General features: G+C 41.1%; 1 protein-coding gene across 1 annotated transcript; it reads right to left on the bottom strand.

The window, feature by feature from the left end:
- Positions 1-2255: 2255 nt before the first annotated feature.
- fbxl5 (F-box and leucine-rich repeat protein 5) lies at positions 2256-14321 on the bottom strand. Its single transcript, XM_060893998.1, has 11 exons — positions 14164-14321; positions 11405-11620; positions 8318-8413; positions 7783-7978; positions 6762-6941; positions 6436-6561; positions 6197-6345; positions 5112-5194; positions 4266-4988; positions 3841-3989; positions 2256-3528 (listed from the first exon to the last, which is right to left on the bottom strand). The coding sequence occupies exons 1-11, from the start codon at positions 14245-14247 to the stop codon at positions 3452-3454; spliced, it is 2079 nt and encodes a 692-aa protein (XP_060749981.1). The 5' UTR covers positions 14248-14321; the 3' UTR covers positions 2256-3451.
- Between the last annotated feature and the right edge of the window lie 959 nt (positions 14322-15280).

Below are 15280 nucleotides of genomic sequence, written 5' to 3'. Positions count from 1 at the left end.
TATATACTGTATAGATATATCGGAAGGCACGTGCTCAGGATATAGGAGGGATTAAACCATAGGTTTGATGTCATATGCAAATAAAGGTACAGCCTCCTATCCCGTGTCTTATATCGCACGTGCTGTTATAAAACGGGAAACGGGAGTTGACGGTGGTCTCTTGTATCAGCACGGCTCCAGTTTATGGTCTTTATTTGGCAGAGTCGTTGTTACACAACCGGGTCAGGATGTGTGTGTGTGTGTGTGTGTGTGTGTGTGTGTTTACTCTACATGGACTCTGTTCTCATAAAACCTTATCAGCAGCTTCTGTTATTCAGAGTTACATGATTGCATGAAGCTGCAGCGCCAAATGGACGTAATGACGGTAATTCATTCCAGCTGAGACACCTTAAGAGATCTTTACCACACCTTTTCACGAGGAAGTAACAGATAGAATTAGACAGATTGAGCCCTCTGGTGTTCAAACAGTGCAAATGCATGCAGTAGATAATATAAGTAGACTTGATCAGATGTTTACATTGGTACGAACATGGAAGAGTCAGACTTTCACATATTGTGTCAGACTTTATTGGGACTGTTGTGTAAAGGATTTTCTCCTGCTCTGCTCTTCACTTACATTAAACAGAGCTTTAACCACAGGGACCTCTAATATTTGATCTATGCTCTTTAGATACTGTTGGTGGAGCACTAATGCTACACCAGGAGATGGCAGTGAAGCATCAAGTTTAAGTTCATGTGTCGATGTATGCAGAATAAATTAAGATTACTGAAGATAGCTAGTGGATTTACATAGCTAACGCTCTCTATCCATCCACCTTTCTCTCTCCATCCATCTCTTTCTCCATCCATCTTTCTCTCTCCATCCATCCATCTCCAACAATCTCCATCCATCTCTCTCCATTCTTTTCTCTCTCCATTCATCTCTCGCTCCATCCATCCATCTCTCGCTCCATCCATCCATCTCCATCCATCCACTATGTTCATAATGAACAAGATATCACAAAAGCTACGAAGGAGAGCGAGTGTTGGAGTTTCCCCACAAAAATAAATGTAATAAAATATCCGGATTTAAAAAATATATATATTTCATAGACGTGAAAAAAATAGTTGTGAAAAATGTTAGAAAATGTAAAAAAAAGGCGTGGTGTAAAATCTATGTAAAAATTTGAACACTGCTGCTGCTGGAGTAACTCTACATCACGTCACCACGTGTCACACCATCCTGTTACTTTACATCCATCACTTTTCTAAAACTCCACGTGTTTCATTCTACAAATAACAAATAACGTCTGAACCTCTGAGCAGGACCTCAGTCTCGCTCCTGCCAATGTCTCGAAGATGAAGGTGAAACCTCAGTTCTCTTTTGGCGAGGTGGTGAACTCGACGTCTGCGCTCGAGGAGCAGATAGAAGACGTCCGGCGGTGTGAAATCATCAGCAGCAGTTAAGGCCTTGTTTAGACTGATTACGACACTGGAGACTTTTGTATATTCTCCAATTTACTGATGTGATTTGGTTTTAGTGATAAAGGACAGGATCGTAGTTCCTACTGAACCGAGGAGCTCCATTGCTGATCACTGATTCAATCCTGAGCTTGGGAAACTGTATGTATGAGCAAATCTCTCACCATGTAAAAACATGCCTGTAGGTGGATTGGTGACTAAATTGCACCTCTAGTTGTGAACTGACTCACAGAGTTCCTAGAACAGGCTATTGATCCACCACAACCCTTCTCCTGGAGATCCGTCTTCCATCCGGTTCTGATTCCGATCAGAATCAGAAGTGAATTCTTCAGATCAACAGGAAGAATCGGTGATTCTTGGTTTGGTGACGACTGACCCCAACGAAAAGGTTAAATATTCTCGGGAACTTTTCCAGACTATTATTTTTTGCTCTCTCATCATCAAGTAGAATATTTTTAGTTTTCATTTGCCATCGTTAATAAAGTTTGATCCATTTAACCAAAGACATCCTAGAAATCCAAACAAAGAACCAAAAAATAAATAAATAAAACCCCATATTTCTACTTCCTTCTCGAATGGTTTGCCATTTGTGGTTTGCCCTGGTATGTTGGTTGTGTGTGTTGTTCCTGTTTGACCACAATAACAGACTACACAAGGGCCATTAATATCATCAAGGAGAAGCTTCACTTCAGCAGTCCATGATTTTCATGTTAAATGACTCAGAATCAAAACAAATACGACTCATCTGATGGTCCCGAAGCCTGATTTCTCACACAGAGTAACTGTCACACAAATTAAGGAGAAGGTTTATTTAGAAGTTTCATTTCAACAAGCAACGCAGTTTAACACTAAATTCGGCTTTGAAGAAAACGTTCAACTGATTGATGTTGGTGTTAGAGTTTAGATGGTTTGAATAGAACCCTGGTGTGTTTCCCCTGCTCCATGTGGTTCATCAGGGAGGTGAGAATACAGCAATCATGGAAAAAAATAAAATCCCTGGATGTTTAAAACCTACTATTCATAAACAAACTGGATATTTTGAGGAAACAGCGATGAGAAAAGGATCGAAACGGGTTTATCTTCAGGTCCCCATGATGCCACAGGACAGCAAAAGCAGTGTTGGTTGCAGACGTGGTTGCTGACACAACACTTATTTATATATCGGAGTAATTCAACAGCACGGGATTATTTTTTAATACATTAAACCTTCTGCTATTGGATGATGAAACCATGTGTAAAGAGTGATACTTTTGCAGCTATAACCTTTCCGGTTGCAAATTATATTTCAGTGTTCGTTTGGTTGAACCTCTAAGGTTTGGAGCACGATTTCATTTTTAGTTGGATTCCTTCACAAGCCCGTGTACGGGACCGAAAACCTGCTTTACTCCGATGCCGCGTTGGAAAATGGGAAAAGAAGCAAAGCAGATATTTACAGAACATAACTGTACAGTAATCACAGGGTATGATGTTATGAATATGTCGAACTTTTTAAATCCTACAGCTGGCAAAGACAATTACTCTAGAAAAAAAAAAACGACAAACTCAAATATTCCATGCTTAAAGAAATGTTTAAAGGACAAACTTAAAGTAAAACAAACCTTCCTGTTCCAAACGGCTTATTGCGAGAGAATGAACTCAAGACAAACAACAAAACTTCAATAACAATCTAAAAATTTACACTCGTTTAACTTTGTTAAGCAAAGGCTTCAGGAAATTTTAACAAATGTTTTTTTTTTCCCCTCTCTTTTAAATGTTGAGCGAAACGACTCGAGTTTGACGGCACGGCCTGAGCGCCTCCGATATTTAAAGTGCAAATGCAGGAGGTGCAACAGGGTTAGAAAAGTGAGCAGAGATAGAAGAGCATGAGATAGAGAAGGATAGCCTGAAGAGGAAAGGGACAAGGAACATGGGATAAAAAGAGAGGAGAAAGTGGAAGAAAAGGGGGAGAAAAAAAAAAAAAAAGGAACAGAGAGCCACTGGGGAAAGATGATCACTCTCCGGAGCGACAGCAAACCCTGAAGCCACACTGCAGATTCTGGCATCCGCTCGCTCGGTCGGCATGAGGACCTGCACGGGACACAGAGACGAGGACAGAGTAAAGACCTACAGGTTGGAACACGGATTAATTAGTAAACATCTGAATGCCATCTTGAGGTGGTTTATATAAAGACTGTGATTTGTAATATTCTCAGCAGAAGTGTATTCTGTGTGTTTGTGTGTGTGTGTGTGTGTGTGTGACTCAGCATTTGCTAATAACCATAATGGTGAAGGTGTGTGTAAGAGTGTGTGTGAGAGAGTGACTCAGCATTTGTTAATAACCATGATGGTGAAGGTGTGTGTGTGTGTGTGTGTGTGTGTGTGTGTGTGTGTGTGCACTACCGTTGATGTTATCGCAGTAGTAGAAGTGTTCGTCGTTGAGTGAGGGACACACGGACACCAGCTCATGCAGTCCCACTTCAGTGATGAACAGACAGCCCGAGAGGTTCAGATGCTCAAGCAGAGGAAGTCCTCCTCCCTGAGAGAGACACCTACACCCCACACACACACACACACACACACACAAACGGGATGATAAGCTGCCTGTTATTATAATCAACAACAAATTTTCAAGCTTCTTTCTCACAAATCACGAAACAGGACACTGTTACTGGCATCAGTAGCAAGCAAGTAGTAAAATTTTATACGTTTTATATTCTAACTGTGTAATCAGTGAAATACAGACGATCTGACTTGCAATCTGAGGTTGTAACAATGTGGGAAAAGTTAAGGTGGTGTGTGTGTGTGTGTGTGTGTGTGTACAGTACCTCAGGCCGAAGTCTGTGATCTGATAGCATCCTGACAAGCTGAGGAACCTCAGAGCTCTACAGGCTCCTGACCGTTCAGTCCTTGTCTTGCCCTCAGTAGGGCATTTAGTCCAAAGCTCAGTGATGCCCCCTGTGGCTTGAGGCTCACACTGTGCACCTTTCACTGTCCTTAAAGAGGTGTCTGAGCCACAACATGTAGAGTGACCACACTGCATTTCCCCCAGCGTGCCATACAGCTGCTGCAAGTAGGCGGAGCCAATGTCAGTCCTAAAGCTCCGCCGCTTCATGCTCCTCCTACAGCAGCACGACCTGCCGCCTTCCTGCGCCTGCACTCCTAAAATATCATCGTGCCCCTCGCCGTTTCCAGCCGCCACGCCTCCTCTCCTAGTCCAATCAGCTGCGTCCTCTATGTCGGCGAGGACGCCTGGATCCAGAACCCAAACGGGGCTGCAGCTCGTGCTCCGCCCGCCGGGCCTCCACTTGAAGACGAGAGCCGTGCGCGTGCGTCCTAGAGAATACCCAGAGCGCTCGTCCAGAAGTTTGATGGCAGACGACGACGTCTTCAGAAGCTTGTTTTTGCAGTCGGGGCTGTTCTTTGAAAACCTGGGTGCGGTCAGATCTCCTAAACCCAGGGCCAAATTCTTCAGCGTGTAGTCAGTGATCTTCTCACACCCCGATAGGTCCAAATGCTCGAGCGTGCGACACGCCCCCAACTCTGCCCAACTACAGAAATGAGAGGGGGAAAAAAAAACCTTTAAGATTAATGAATTAAATCTGGTCATTTTTACTGAAAATGAAGCAGCATGAAAACAAGCTGGGTGTAAATATTTAGGATTAAACGCTTACCTTTCAAAAGCTGAATCGGTAACATCGGTCTGAGTGAGATCCAAGTGCATGAGATTCGGGCAATGACTCAGGATCTGACGCACCTGGTAAAGCAAAACAAGAAATAAACACTCAGGGTTCCCACTCTTTTTCAGAGATCATTTTCCAGGACATTTCAAATTTAGCAAAAAAAGACATGGCTCACAGATTCACGGCCTAAAGTAACATGTTCTTCTCTCCAGAAGTCTTAAAAACAGCGTACACTTTATGGCTATTACTTAACTATACTTTTAAAGACAATTTGTCATGTGAATGAAATTTCAACATTTATAAAATTAAAAAGACCGCACATATTAATACCCTTTCCTTTCTCAGGCCAATGCCGTCATGCATGCTTTAGTTTGCTGTGCTTCCCCTCGCACATGATATTCAGATTAACAAGGTTAATATAACCTGCTTACCCGTCACCATTTGCTGAAAACATTCGAGCACTTAAACCATTCCTAGTAGCTGAAACCGCCAACACAAGACGGCGTCCTCTGTCACAGCGAGATTAAACAGCATAACAAAAAACCCGTCAAAACTCAGCGTCCCTGAACAGAGCGCTTTCTGTTACTAACGTTAATTGTTTCGACCATTTGTAAACTGTTCTTTAAATGATCAAGAACATTTAAAAATATAAATTGTCCTGGAAAAAATCTTGTTGTCCTGGAAAATGATTGTTTTCTCTCATTTTCCATGACTGGAACATTGGTCATTAATTTTCCAGGATTTCCAGGTTTTCCAGGACGCGTGGGAACCCTGAAACACTTTGTTTGTTTGGATGAAAAATGTATATTCCTCACAAACACACACACACAATCTTACATCTGCACTTATAAGGTTGTGATGGTATTCTTTAAATTGTAAGTAGTCGTTTGGCCCAAAACCCACTGATGAATCCTCGATTCTGATTGGTCCAAAGGTGTCGAGTTATATTAAGGAAGCAGCTGTAATGTGTCGGCGTGTCTAAAGTAAATGTGGAGCGAACGCTTCACGGAAGAACGCTTAACGTTTTTGTAAGGAATCTCCAGTGTCAGCTGTAACAGGACTGAGGAGCTCCTTACCATTTTGCTGGAGACGGCAGCACTGTAAGCCAGGCTGAGGGTGCGAACCGATGACCCAACCTCTGGGAGAAGGTTCTGGATCATTCCGTTCAGCAACTTCTTTTCTTTGCGCACTGCACTGATGGCCAGAGAGTCCTTGCGTGCCTCCTCTGTACAGGTGACACAATCAGAGCAGCATAAACGCTCCTGTTCTACGCTCAGAAAAAGCTCCTTTTTATAAAAGGGAAACTGGGCGTGACCTGATTCGTCGACGTCCGCGTCCTCGTCCCACTCCTGATAGGCTCGTCCTTCGTCCTGCAGGTTCTGCACCCAGTCTTCATCGGGATCCTGGTCCGGCTCTCCTGGAGGACCACGGTAATAATCACCTGGGGGAAACAATCCACGTATACGTATAAAATGACAGAAATGTTACTTCTTCTGTTCTGATAATAGATACGACTCTTTGTATTTCATTTCTATTGTACTTTTAGTGCACGTCTTCCTGAAACATGGCCGGTCACATGATCAGTCTCTCATAGATGGTGAGTGCAAGGTTGTTTCCACACCGTTGAAAATAATCTCTTACCTCTGGCCCAGCGGACCGGGTACAGGTGTCTCCACAGAGAGCCCGTTTTAACCACCTCTGCCCAGGTACGGCACACCTGACCACAGCGGCACAGGTCCTCCGGGCCCAGGTAACGGAACAGCCGCACCAGGACCTCCTGAGGCAGTGCTGAGATGTGTGTGCTCGCCTGAATGTCGCATTCTGCAGGATGGGGAATAAAAGACAAGCCATATAGCTATACGTGGTGCACACCTCTCTTCCACACAGGCGGACAACAATGCAGTAACTGTTTTAAAAATGCAGAAGACAAAGAGCTCCGTGCACAAAGGAGGTGCCGTCGTGTGGTTTCAGGTTTGTATGTAATCCTACTGTGAAAACAACGCAGCCTGAATTACTGGTATTTTTATGCCACATACATTTTCTGTTGTGTTGATGGTTTGAATAACGTGGTTCTCATGTGAAACAAACAAACGAGCTGTTCGGAGTCAATCAGGATGAATTAACAGGCTACAGGTCAAAGTTTGTATGTAACCGTAAAGTTTCTATGTCTGAATTATATTCAGTCTCAATTATTTTTGGTTTGGGAAAGACTTCAGCTTTTTAAATGGCTCTGGGACTAAAGACGCTTTCGCTATAATAACAAAATTAGTCATTTTTTTATAACATCTCCCAGCCATGACAGTCTGTGGCATCACCAAGATTCGACTCTAGATCTTACAAGGATCTTGAAAAATGCTTCTCCTTCGTGTCTTCGTCGCGAGACCAAAACATTCAAGGTCCATCGTCGTGACACGTGGTGACAAGATTTAGCTGTGAATCTGGTCCAGATTTATGTTATAAAATAATAACAGTCGCCTGCCTGCCGATCAGATACGACAAAATTTCTCAGAGCTTTCGGGGATGACGTTAGTGCTTGGACTCCTAAAAGTGATATGTGAGAAAACACTATCTGTTGGAATAAAGACACATCGATCTGTTTAACAACTACAATAGATCTATGCGTCACACTGCACTACTCCGTTTCTCCGACGTCGTCTCTCACCGTCCTCGGTCTTCTCGTGGTCGGAGTATTTGAAGGCCTTGTGTAGCTCCTCGGCCCGACTCCACAGGTTCAAGCCCTTCAGCACCTCGGCGGCCGTGTCCCACTGTTGCTTGCTGCAGTGCTGCGCTATCACTTGTCTCTTTATGGCCTTCAGCTCCTCGTAGGTGAAGTACTTCATCAGCATGGGCTGGAACACCTGAGACAGGTACACAGGATAAACATGGGGGTGAGACAGGTGAGGTGGCAGGAGAAGGTAAGTACACGGTGTTCACCTGGTGGAGTGATTGTGTGCTGCTCTACACAACGTCCACTGTTAACGATTGACATCCGGCTGTGGCATAATAATAGTTTCTATAGCAACAGCTAGCACAGGGACACCGAGCATACTGTTCACATAGGACGTAGGATATGTGGTGATTATTGTTGATTGTGTGTAATTCCTCGCATAAAATAAATACGATGTACGTTTATCTGATAAGCAGAAGGGATGTTGTTGCAGTGTACATGTTATGCAGTCGTTGACGTTTCCCCTTACCTCCTCTTCCTCCTTCATGTGAGGAAGGAAGTCCTGAGTGAAAGCATCAAGCCGCTCTTTCAGCTGCCGAGCGTAGTTCAGCTGTTCGCACTCGCTCTGTTGAATAAAACATGGAGACACAAACGTGAACACACACTCGGTATCACACGACACCGCAAAAATAAGCGCACACAGCTACAATAAACAGAGTTACACAACGGCGCACACCTGCGATCGCCCCTCGCAGGTGTGTCGAGCTCCTTATTTATATATATTTTTAAATACATCCCACTTAACGCTACTTAATAACAGCTTCCTGTGAGATCACACCAAAGGTCACACTGCTTAAGCTTGAATGCTGCAATTATAAGCTTTTATGTACCGAGTCACTGCGAGCTGTCGTCAGCATCTGGCAAAGAAAACTGGTTTGTTGTTGTTGTTGTATCCGTTTCCTGATTCAGAGCTTTTATGATCTCGCAACAGAAACACACGAAAGCAGGTGCACGAATCTTCAGAGTAAACCAGACGCATGCATAATTCATTTTCATAAAACCATTATTAAATATTCCTTTATCACGTCTTGTATAAAAAGATATAAAAAAAACAACTATCACTGGTTAGAAGTTCTTATTCAAAATCTTGAGGAAAACAAATAATAACTAAAATGATTCCGATACAGGAAGCGTGTCGATTCCTGCGCCGTTCGCTCGATACGGATGTAAATATCCTCAAATTATAGCCGAAAGTCTACACTTTAACTTAGTTATTGTATGATTGCTTCGGAGTCTGATAGTTCCTCCTTATGATAGATATCGGACGGAGTAAATGAGTGTCACAGTGTGTATACATCAGTGCTCTTGTTGTAAATGTGTTATGTCAGATAAACACATTACACGTAAACACAACACATGCTACGAGATGTTTAATGAGCATTTTTTTTGGGCTCTACAAGATCTCACACGTGGTCAGATCTTCAGACTGAAAGCAGAAGGCGTGGACATCATAGCAGAAGGTCGTTTATTTAAGAGTCTATACCGTGAACTTTGTTACATTTGGAAAATCCAGTGTTTAGCTGACCCTCATAAGCGGCTCATTGTCACGGTTGTAAACATGACGGTTTCCTTCTTCCACGAGGGAATTACAGCATCGCCGAGGTTCTGTTTCGAGGCAGACCGTTAAAAATCGTGTCACACACGTCTCCCTGACGTGTAACTTCTAAATAGACAAATGATGCATCGCTGATTTTTTTCATCTATTACGTCTTAATAGTCCTTTTTGAGTGTAAGAACGACGCCTGTTTTAGAGCCGTGCTCCAGGTTTAGTGCAGTGTCTGGCTGCGGTGTCAGTTGTCTACAGTAGCCTGAGTCATCCTAGCACAGCAGTCATCCTCCACCCTGCTCAGCGCAGGCATTAACACCACACTCTTGGCCTGTACGAAGCCTCAGAGCAGGAACTGATCCCAGATCAGGACCGAACTGATCCTCCCCACCCAAAAAAAAAAAAAAAAAAAAAAAAAAAGGCTGAACGGCATCAACATGCTGCCTTGTTTACAGCCATTTTTGGGATAAACAAACTTCGTCAGCACACAGTGTTAATCTTAGATGTTCACGTCAGGTCAAATTAAACCGAGGAATAAAAGTCCACTAACAAAGATGTTGTTACATCACTGTGCTCGTTCCTTCCTGTTAGCGCAGAACACAATGTCCTAATTTTGTTGAGCTTTCACAAGTGGAAAATTCCCTGATTACTGAGCAGACTTTAGGTGAGCCAAGTCCTAGGTTAAAGCTGACTGTTTCACTGCTCTCATATTTACGAGTGCATTATTAAATCTGATTAAACACTACAGGTGGTTAAAGTTTGTATGACACACTGAGATCTGTTTGGTTTGATTCATATCTAAATATGATTAATTTACGTAGTTATTAAGGCGCTGCTCTGGTAGTTTATCCGAGTGCTTGACTAAAAAAATAAAACACTTGTGTGTCCTGTTATAGGAAAATAATCAACAGTTACGGTTCCATCCATATATGTTATGCGAATTTTAGGATATGGCAAAAAAAATAAAATAAAATAAAAAAAAGCTGAACAAAAACACTGAATAAAATATAAAAACAACAACAAAAAAACAAGGATAATATTTGTTTTCTTTTTTTTGGGGAAAGTCAACAACTAAAATAGATTAACTAATTATAGATGAATTATAAAATTAATTTATTCATTTTAAAAAAGTTGGCTATTGGCTCAGAAAAGGGTCACTTGTGTGAAAACTTTGCGAGTTTCCCAGGATTTTGTACTGCATTCATTTATGCAAATATTTCCCACAGGATAAACTGGCAACTTGGATGTAAACAATATATGACTTTTTACCCGGCAGCATATATTAAAGTGAATTTATTCATCACAGCAATTTGTAAAAAGCTTTTTTTTTTTTTTTTAATTTACTAAAGAAAAACCCAGATCTTTTATCTATTTATGGCTACACTTAATGTTGTGAAACACGGGTGAAATCTCTCAGTTAGTTCCTGTTATTGCTCACTACAAATAATTGTTTCCCGACTGGACTTTTTTTTTTAATCCCCTGAAATTAAAATGTTACTAAAATCGGCTCTGAACGGTAAAAAGCACTCACACTGGAGACTCCTTCCAAAACTTGAAAAAAACAACACCACCCACTTCTCCATGGTGACAGTTTGACGGGCCACGTCAAAACCATACAACCACACCGTTCATGTTGCTATAGCAACAACACCGTCATGTGACCAGAGCATTATCACTTGTCAAGTTTTACATGACTCCCACTGAATTAATCATTAGCAACAATATTCTGAAGAACGTGCGGGTCAAAACACGCCAGGATCAGTGTGTGACATCGAGGACACAGGACACGGTTTGCCTTGCCCTTGCCCTAGTAAACAAATAAAACTGCAAAGTAGTATGGGAAAAAAAAGGAGAAAAAAAAAATCAGGAAATTCGAGAGCTTATTTACATAAGCAGCTTCCTGAGTTATATAAGCTGCCGTCGCCAACAGACGACATTTTCTCTGCGTCGCATACAGTCACATAACTAATAATCATGACAATGTGCTTATATAATCCACCTCACACTCACTTTGACATTCCTGAGGCCCTTTTCAAAGAGCAACAGCATCTCGGAGAGCTTGTTGTCGGAATGCACGTTGTAGGTGGTGCGGCTGCGCTGCTGCAGCTGATCGATGATGTATTCGTTCTCGATCTGCTCGTGGATCTTGAACTCCTTGAAGGTGGCGCAGAGCGTCTGGAGGAACGCGCGGAAGTCATTGTTGTTGGAGAAGTTCGTCTTCGTCAGCTGTGAACGACACAGAGCAAAATGTTTTAAATATTACACCATGGCACAGTGGAATCTCTAAACTGACTGGACGGATGGCGGAAGTCTGATGCTCATACCAGGGGCTTATAGAAATTAATAATAATAAATGGATTTTTAAGATGTGCGGTTTAAAAAATAAACAAATATGTAAATAAATAAAAGCACAGGAAAGTCTTCAGTCATTTACTGTAAACTCACAACATGCTACGCAACATAAAACCTAGTAAAAAAGACAATAAAGTGAAGATGACGGGTCACTAACACGCAGATTTATCAGCAACGTACGGAAGCGTGTTGCATTCACTTGAGGAAAAAAATCTACTCTGTTGTTCTGAATTAACGAGTTGATTATCTCAGAATTATGAGATAAATTTTTCATGAATAAAAAGTTTTTTGCTCTGTTTTTCTGAATTAATGACTTAATTCTCAAAATTATGAGATAAATTTTTTTGAAAAACATTTTTTTCACTCTGTTTTTATGAATTAATGAGTTAGTTATCTCAGAATTATGAGATCATTTTTCATTAAAAAAAAATTAATTGTTCTGTGTTTTTCTGAATTAATGAGATCCCTCAAAATCCTATAAAAAGTAATATAAATGGTATTGTTATTAGTGCGTGAACTTTGTGCAGACACCTCAAGACTTTGCGCCTGTTCAGACGAAAAGAACATTCTGATCTGCTTGACAGACCATATCGGTTCAACTGATCCTGGAGAAACACAGCAACGTCAAGCAGATCAGAATGTTCTTTTCGTCTGAACAGGCGCAAAGTCTTGAGGTGTCTGCACAAAGTTCACACACTAATAACAACACCATTTATATTACTTAAACACAGCAGTATCTCCCAATGTCTCAAACCCACAGTAAAATAAAACCGGATTAAACTTGAAAGGCGGGACATGTTTACTTCCATGCAATCCACCTAAAATAGAGCTCCTGGCAGGATTTTGAGGGATCTCATTAATTCAGAAAAACAGAACAATTAATTTTTTTTTTTTTTATGAAAAATGATCTCATAATTCTGAGATAATTAAGTCGTTAATTCAGAAAAACAGAGTAGATTTTTTTCCTCAAGTGAATGCAATACTCTTCCGTAGCAACGTGCCAACACTTAAAACCACTGAATTCTTGTGTCCTGTAAACGTGTAGGACGTGACCAGCTCCAACAAACGTGTGTTTTAGGGCTTTACGAGCTTTTACAATATATTTGCATGAATACAATTCCAGGAAGTGCGTATTTTTTTTTAATAAAAGCATACAACATTTCCTTTTTTATATATATATATATATATATATATATATATATATATATATATATATATATATATATATATATATATATATATATATATTCTTTTTTTTTTTTTTTACTAAAATAAACATTACATTCTCTTATGCTACATCAGGCCCGTTTTTATCTACAATAATAAAACTATAAATGTTATTAATGATCATGTTTTTTGGATTATGGAAAGCCACTGGGTCAGTACATTCATCTCTAAAAACATCAGGTATAAACAAGAAACCAGTCATGCAAACTTGTATTTGTTTTAATAAAGCACCAAAGGCTAACAATAATCCTGAGAAACATCAATATGAACATAGAATAACAGCAGAGCTAAAATATTTTATTTTTTTGTTTTAAAACTTTTTTTTTTTTTTACCATTTGCATTTAAAATGCTGTGCTGATGTTTGAGTTCCACGTTGCTTTTGTAAAATAGTTCAATATACAAGAAATTAACACGAATTGGCAAACTGCTATTTTTGTTTTATAAATAGAGCCTGAAAAAAAAGCCACACTCACTGTACAGTATATCAGCAAGCTGCCTATGGCGTCATGCGAATCTACGTGCGTTTTGAGCCCGATGGCTCTCCACAGAAGATGCGCCATCAAAATCCTATAAATTCAATATCCTGAATATTCAAATATCTTCAAGCACGTTAAAGAGTCGCTCCTATGATTCTCTTTCCTTCTTACACACGTTTATAGTGAACTTAAGGTTTACTGTTTACTGTCAGACTACATGTTTATCACACAGTTTCAGGTGCAGCCGTTAGCCGTTAGCTATTAGCTATTAGCCGTTAGCTGTATCCTAGCACGTAACACACGTAGTATAAAGCAGACGGCTAAGAAGTTCACTAGCGAGCTATGAACAAACTAGCTGACATTCGACAGCACAAGCATCACGTACGTGTTTAAATAAACGTGTGGGTTTTAAATAAGACTCCCAGGACGCTGTCAGTTACCTCACAGAGAAGAACTGTATAAATACTTCGATAATATCGTGACGTTTTTGGGGAAAACAAACGTCGTATTTACACTAAACAACGTTCCTGACTGTAAACAAATCGTGCACAGTGCTTTCAGGTGATTAAACCTTCTCTCAGCTCAGCTACAACCCTACTAGCTAACCTCCATTAGCTGAGATAGCATAACAATTCGGATTCACGTGTATAATTCGATATGGAGGCTGTTTACACGCAGGTTTAACTGAAATAATAAGTAAAAAAAAAATGTACCTTATCGCAGTAAAGACCGACCAGCTGCTTCATTCGCCAGTGTGGCCCGGTGAACACGTCCACCTCGTCGGGAAAGGGAGCCATCACGCCTCTCCATACACACGCAAACACACACGCACACGCTCTCTCTCTCTCTCGTACGAAGGCGCGAGGACTGACACGGACCGGACAGACGTCACTGCGTCACGTGATCAGCGAGTCCAGCATTACCATCTGTCATTTAGCAGACGCCTTTACCCAGAATGCTCAGGGGCCTTGCACAGGGGCCCAGCAGTGGCAGCTTGGTGGACCTGGGATTCGAACTCATGACCTTCTGATCAGTGCTCCAACACCCTAAAACCTTGTCTACCACATCCCTAGTGGTCGTGGAACTAGTCTATTTGTTTATTTATTTATTTATTTTTATTTGTTTATTTTTCCTTACTTGTCCAAATAACCTCCACAATATGAACATGATAAACATAACTTCAGTGACCATGACCACAGAACAAAAGTATCAGAAAACCCCATTAGGAAAACCTATTTACGTCCTTAAGTCACGGTGACTTGTACATGACATCAGGGTTCCAGTCCTGGTTATAGTCCTTACTTGCAGCTCAGATGTATTCTTTAGATAACATCTACCATAAGTGCAAACAGAAGAGAAAAGAACTGTGCAAAGGAACAAGTGCAGATAATTATGTGGGTATATGTACAATAATGGATAAAGTCCTGGCAGGTGTTATGTGCAAAATAGGAATATATGTCAGTTGTCCAATATGTCTAAAAGAATACTAATTATATTGGGGGAGAGTGGAGAGAGAGAGAGAGAGAGAGAGAGAGAGAGAGAGAGAGAGAGAGAAAAGAGAGAGAGAGAGAGTGCGAGAGAGAGTGGAAGAGAGAGAGAAAGAGGGAGAGAGCGAGAGAGAGAGCGCAAGAGAGAGTGGGAGAAAGAGAGGGAGGGAGAGAGAGAGAGGGAGAAAGAGAAAGTGGGAGAAAGAGAGAGGGAGATGTGTGTATAACGTGTATTGTATGTACAAGAGTAACCAAAAAATATACAGTGTATATACAGATAATATACACAAACAGCCATAAACTATCGTCACTATCTATTATATCTATAATCTCAATAGTTCAC

This window comes from Tachysurus vachellii, chromosome 19 (genome assembly GCF_030014155.1).
Source record: "Tachysurus vachellii isolate PV-2020 chromosome 19, HZAU_Pvac_v1, whole genome shotgun sequence".
NCBI classification, from domain to species: domain Eukaryota; kingdom Metazoa; phylum Chordata; class Actinopteri; order Siluriformes; family Bagridae; genus Tachysurus; species Tachysurus vachellii.
The sequence above is the reverse complement of the archived record's forward strand: the minus strand, read 5'-3'. Positions and strand labels throughout refer to the sequence as shown.

Bases quoted from the DNA above. Each gene is read 5' to 3' on its own strand.
- fbxl5 (XM_060893998.1), bottom strand. From the start codon at position 14,247: ATGGCTCCCTTTCCCGACGAGGTGGACGTGTTCACCGGGCCACACTGG. The intron at 8,414-11,404 runs GTGAGTGTGAGG...TTTATTCAACAG, and splicing joins AGGGCCTCAGGAATGTCAAA to AGCGAGTGCGAACAGCTGAA. The intron at 7,979-8,317 runs GTAAGGGGAAAC...TACCTGTCTCAG, and splicing joins ACATGAAGGAGGAAGAGGAG to GTGTTCCAGCCCATGCTGAT.